General features: G+C 31.4%; 1 protein-coding gene across 1 annotated transcript; it reads left to right on the forward strand.

The window, feature by feature from the left end:
• Positions 1 to 3,627: 3,627 nt before the first annotated feature.
• Positions 3,628 to 4,667, forward strand: LOC111677225 (transcription initiation factor TFIID subunit 1-like). Its single transcript, XM_023438317.2, has 2 exons — positions 3,628 to 3,832; positions 4,265 to 4,667. Exons 1-2 carry the CDS (start codon positions 3,824 to 3,826, stop codon positions 4,643 to 4,645), a joined length of 390 nt encoding a protein of 129 aa, XP_023294085.1. The 5' UTR covers positions 3,628 to 3,823; the 3' UTR covers positions 4,646 to 4,667.
• Positions 4,668 to 5,762: the final 1,095 nt, after the last annotated feature.

Consider the following 5,762-nt stretch of genomic DNA (forward strand, 5'->3'; position numbering starts at 1 on the left):
GTCTATAGTCTAGTCTATAGTCTAGTCTATAGTCTAGTCTATAGTCTAGTCTATAGTCTAGTCTATAGTCTAGTCTATAGTCTAGTCTATAGTCTAGTCTATAGTCTAGTCTATAGTCTAGTCTATAGTCTAGTCTATAGTCTAGTCTATAGTCTAGTCTATAGTCTAGTCTATAGTCTAGTCTATAGTCTAGTCTATAGTCTAGTCTATAGTCTAGTCTATAGTCTAGTCTATAGTCTAGTCTATAGTCTAGTCTATAGTCTAGTCTATAGTCTAGTCTATAGTCTAGTCTATAGTCTAGTCTATAGTCTAGTCTATAGTCTAGTCTATAGTCTAGTCTATAGTCTAGTCTATAGTCTAGTCTATAGTCTAGTCTATAGTATAGTCTATAGTCTAGTCTATAGTATAGTCTATAGTCTAGTCTATAGCCTAGTCTATAGTCTAGTCTATAGACTAGTCTATTGTCTAGTCTATTGTCTAGTCTATAGTCTAGTCTTTAGTCTAGTCTATTGTCTAGTCTATAGTCTAGTCTTTAGTCTAGTCTATAGTCTAGTCTATAGTCTAGTCTATAGTCTAGTCTTTAGTCTAGTCTATAGTCTAGTCTATAGTCTAGTCTATAGTCTAGTCTATAGTCTAGTCTATAGTCTCGTCTATAGTCTATAGTCTAGTCTATAGTCTAGTCTATAGTCTAATCTATAGTCTAGTCTATAGTCTAGTATATAGTCTAGTCTATAGCTTGGTCTAGGGTCTAGCCTACAGTGTAGTCCAGTCTTTAGTCTAGTGTATAGTCTAGTCTATAGTCTAGTCTATAGACTAGTCTATTGTCTAGTCTATTGTCTAGTCTATAGTCTAGTCTTTAGTCTAGTCTATTGTCTAGTCTATAGTCTAGTCTTTAGTCTAGTCTATTGTCTAGTCTATAGTCTAGTCTTTAGTCTAGTCTATAGACTAGTCTATTGTCTAGTCTATTGTCTAGTCTATAGTCTAGTCTTTAGTCTAGTCTATTGTCTAGTCTATAGTCTAGTCTTTAGTCTAGTCTATAGTCTAGTCTATAGTCTAGTCTATAGTCTAGTCTTTAGTCTAGTCTATAGTCTAGTCTATAGTCTAGTCTATAGTCTAGTCTATAGTCTAGTCTATAGTCTAGTCTATAGTCTCGTCTATAGTCTATAGTCTAGTCTATAGTCTAGTCTATAGTCTAATCTATAGTCTAGTCTATAGTCTAGTCCATAGTCTAGTCAATAGTCTAGGCTATAGTCTAGTCGATAGTATAGTCTAGTCTAGTCTATAGTCTAGTCAATAGTCTAGTCTATAGTCTAGTATATAGTCTAGTCTATAGCTTGGTCTAGGGTCTAGCCTACAGTGTAGTATATAGTCCAGTATGTAGTCTAGTATATAATCTAGGCTTAAGACTAGGCTATAGTCCAGTCTTTAGTCTAGTGTATAGTCTAGTCTATAGTATTTTTTTAGTCTAGCATATGGTCTTGCCTATAGTGAAGTCTAGAATCTTGTCTATAGTTTTATTTATTCTTTAGTCTAGTCTATACTCAGAATTGAAACAATTATATAATCTGCAAAAGTACTTCACCATTGACAGTGAATTACAATAACAGTTTAAAATTTTACAAACAAATGTCATGAAAAGCCCACAAAAAGTTAAATAACAAAACTAAGGGTCAAAATTTCATCAGAAAGGTACAACAAAGAGATGACGTGTTTACTAACTACTAAGTACTAAAAATTATAGTGACAATTACCTAAACTTAGCACTAGGTACTACAGTTAAAAGCATTTGCTTTTTATTATTATTTAAAACTTCAGTTTATTATAGTAAAAGTAATAAAAAAGTGTACGAAATGAAAACATTACAACAACAAATGGAAATGACAAGTAAAAACTTTAAAGTACTTGAAACTGAAATAATCACACAAACCTACTACTTAGTTCAATGGAGTACAAACAATATGGAAGTATAGTAGTGATAAAACCATAAAAGACCGAAATCCCAAAAATAGCTGCAGCAGCAGTTACAACAACAATACTGCTGTTATCTTTTACAAAAATTAAAAATATAGCAACAACAACAACATAGATATGAAGAGATTTAAACAGAGCAGGCCACAGATATAACACACATATGCAACGCATATTTATTTAAAATTTCAATATACAATTTTCGAAAAAAAAGATAATAATGACCAAACAATCGACCGACGACGACCAACTGACAACCAATATAGTATACAGTGGGGCAGAATTGAATTTTTTACTGAAGAAATTTAGCATTTCTAAACGGTTTGTATGATGGGGAGAAAAATGTCAATGCGAAGCGAAGTAGTATTCGAGTTTAGTTTTTGAAAATGAAAGCTTTGTTATATAAAGTTTATTGCTATAGAATTTCTGTGTTTTAAATGTTAGTTTTTTTTTTTAAATTTAAAACTTTTTGGGAACATTTGTATGTTGATTTTCAAAACTTAAGGGTGAAGTTTACAACAACGTTTTACTGTTTTTAAACTTTATGCTCTTAACAGTGTGCAAGTTACACACCTTGTGTTATTTTGATCTTTAATTTAATATTTTTATACCCTTCACATTCGTAAGAACGGTATATAAAGTTTGTCATTCCGTTTGTAATTTCTATAATATAATTTTCCGACCCTATAAAGTATATATATTCTGGATCCTTATAGATAGCGGAGTCGATTAAGCCAAGTCCGTCTGTCTGTCTGCCTGTCCGTCTGTCTGTTGAAATCAGTTTTTAGAGATCCCCAGATATCGGCGAGATCCGAATCTTCAATAATTCAGTTAGACATGCTTTCGAGAAGATCGCTATTTAAAATCAGCAAAATCGGTCTATAAATAACGGAGATATGAGCAAAAATCCGAGACAACCTCTGAAAATTTCATCAAAAAATTCACATTTTTTCATGCTTTGTTAAAAAAGCAACAACACTGTGAATTGGATAAAGATGTACATGTGCAGATGTATTTGGTTTTATTCAGCTGTGTATTTTTTTATGACAGTGGTATTACAGTACAACGGTTAATATTAATACTTGGTGAAGGGTATATAAGATTCGGCATAGCTGAATATAGAAATATTACTTGTTTAGACTATTATTGTTAAAAAAATCACAGTTTTAATTTTTTTTTTAATATTTTTCTTCTATTGTTGGTGGAATTTATTTAATTTCAGTCTTCACCTACATAAAACAAAATACATCCCTGATCAGCTGTCAACGCGTCAAAAGTTGAATTCAACTTTTTTGACAGAAGCCTATAACGCATTGCCGCGTAAAACGCATGTTAGACCTGGTTCACACTAGGAAACTTTAGTTGAGAAACTTTTGATTTTGTGTGTGAGAGACAGAGATGGTTGATATTTCTCTTTCTCTCACACACAAAAATCAAAAGTTTTCCAAAAAAAAGTTTCCTAGTGTGAACCAGGTCTTGTTACACCCATGTCAAACTTTATACCAATCGAAGAATAATCTCACTTATTTCCACAAAATATTAATTCTAACCCACTGTGCAGCACTCACATACGAAATGTAAAGAAACGAGTGTGTGGAAAGTAAAGTAAGACAAAAAGAAAGATAAATAAATCATAAAAAGCATTAACTAAAGGGTTTTCAAATTTAGTACACAATCAACCAGCGTAAAGTTAACAACACAAAACAACTCTAAACACAATACGCACGAAGCGCAACGGAGAGGACGCAAAACAGAAACTTCAACAACCTAAAAATAATAAAAAAATAGTGATACTAGTGCTTTATCTATAATTTTCTTTCAATAATATTTAAAATATTATAATAAAAACATTAAAATGAAAACAGTAAGTGTAATCTGTCAAAAAAGGAAGTTGAAGAAGAAAACAAAATAAAAAAAACTAATGACAATTTGAAAAAAGAAATAAATAAACAATTTTGAACCAAATGTAAAAAAACATATTGATAAATTTGTTATCACAAATAAAAATGTATATATTTTTAGACCATAAATTAAAATACAAACAATATGTTTATCTTATCTTAACAGTTTATTCTTTCTTTTCATTTTTTTTTTTTTGGGGGGGGAGACAATAAATACTTCCCCGTTTTCATTGGAAATCAAAAATTAACAAAAAAAAAACAAACTTTCTTGAAACGCCAAAAACTATAAATAAATTTATGCCTAAAGATAACACCACACATATCTTTAACTTATCCCAACCCTATCAATTATAAAAAAACAAACTTATCAATTAAATTTCTTTTCTTTTTCCTAGATAATCTTAGTATCTCTCTGTTTGTGCCTTTTGGCCTCGGCCATAACCGCCGATAAATCCCACAAACATCAAGGTAAACTGTTGAAAAGTGGCCACGAAGAACACAAAAAACATGCCGATTTACAACCTTTAAACAAAGACGAAGCCGAACTTAAGACTCACACTCCCACAAATGAACAGGCTGTACCCAAGACAGCCTCTGGTTCTGGCCGCAAACATCGTAATAATCATCATGGCAAAAATAAAAAAGGTTCCAATACTGAAGCCGCCCATACTGGACGTTCTCGCAAGACCCAAACAAAACCCAACAAACATAATGGCCAAAAATCCCACAATAAACAACATGGTCGTAAACATGGGCGTGGCAAGCAGGCCCAATAGTTTAAGTTATTATCCTTAAAAAGAGAAAATAAGAGAAAATTAAAAACAAATAAGAAAACTGTACAAAATGTAATGTTTCTAATAATAAAAATTATTTAAAATTTATTTAATAAATCCAAAAACGAAAATAAAACAAAACAAATATTAATTATTTACTAAACATTTAAAGAAACGTAAAATTTGTTTAAATAATTTATTTACTCGCTCTACTCATTTTTAGGTGTAAATACAATTCAGCAGATAAACGTTAGTGTTTAATATTTGCATTCAATTTTCATAGCAAATATTAAGATAGAAATATTCTATGTTTAGAAATTTTAATTTAGAGTCAAAGTGCAGCTACTCCATTAATAATTGACTTGGGTTCATGTTATTACTCATGCAGTTGTAAAACCCTACGTTATAGTTGAGGATATGTTTAAAATAAATCGTACAAAAAGATAGCGAATGCCAAAGTGACGCCCTTTAAACTTGTCGGACAGTGTCTCTTATTCTCTGCATTACGACAACTGCAGTCAACATGAAGTCCTCTGTCTCGTTATTACTGACAGCTTCGACCGAACCTTTTGAATTAGAATACCAAAAACAAATAACTTAACTGCAAACATTGATCTTCGCGATGACACGATATCATTCAACATAGTATTAAGGGTTCTCGTTCTGAAATTTTCTTTTCCATTTTTATACAATTGACAAATGAACCGCACTACACAGAGGAGAAATTTATTTTTCCGCTGTATCGTCCGAATGTTAATCAATATTCATGCATAAATAATTATGTACTGTGACATTCGATGTCAAAATATTTTAATCAAATTCCCTGTCGAAATGTCCTTTCACATCTTCCGCAAATATCATAAACGAATGTGTAACGAAAAGAAAGAGATGTCAGATGGGCCTCATTATCATCTGTTACCCACAGTGGTAGAAAAGAACCTTGACACTATTGGTCCTTGATATAAATGCGAAGACTACAGGCACCGGTCAAGCACCAATAGAAGCTTATCTAACTTAACTATCTATCTATCTATCTATCTATCTATCTATCTATCTATCTATCTATCTATCTATCTATCTATCTATCTATCTATCTATCTATCTATCTATCTATCTATCT

This window comes from Lucilia cuprina, chromosome 6 (assembly GCF_022045245.1).
Source record: "Lucilia cuprina isolate Lc7/37 chromosome 6, ASM2204524v1, whole genome shotgun sequence".
In the NCBI taxonomy this organism is placed as follows: domain Eukaryota; kingdom Metazoa; phylum Arthropoda; class Insecta; order Diptera; family Calliphoridae; genus Lucilia; species Lucilia cuprina.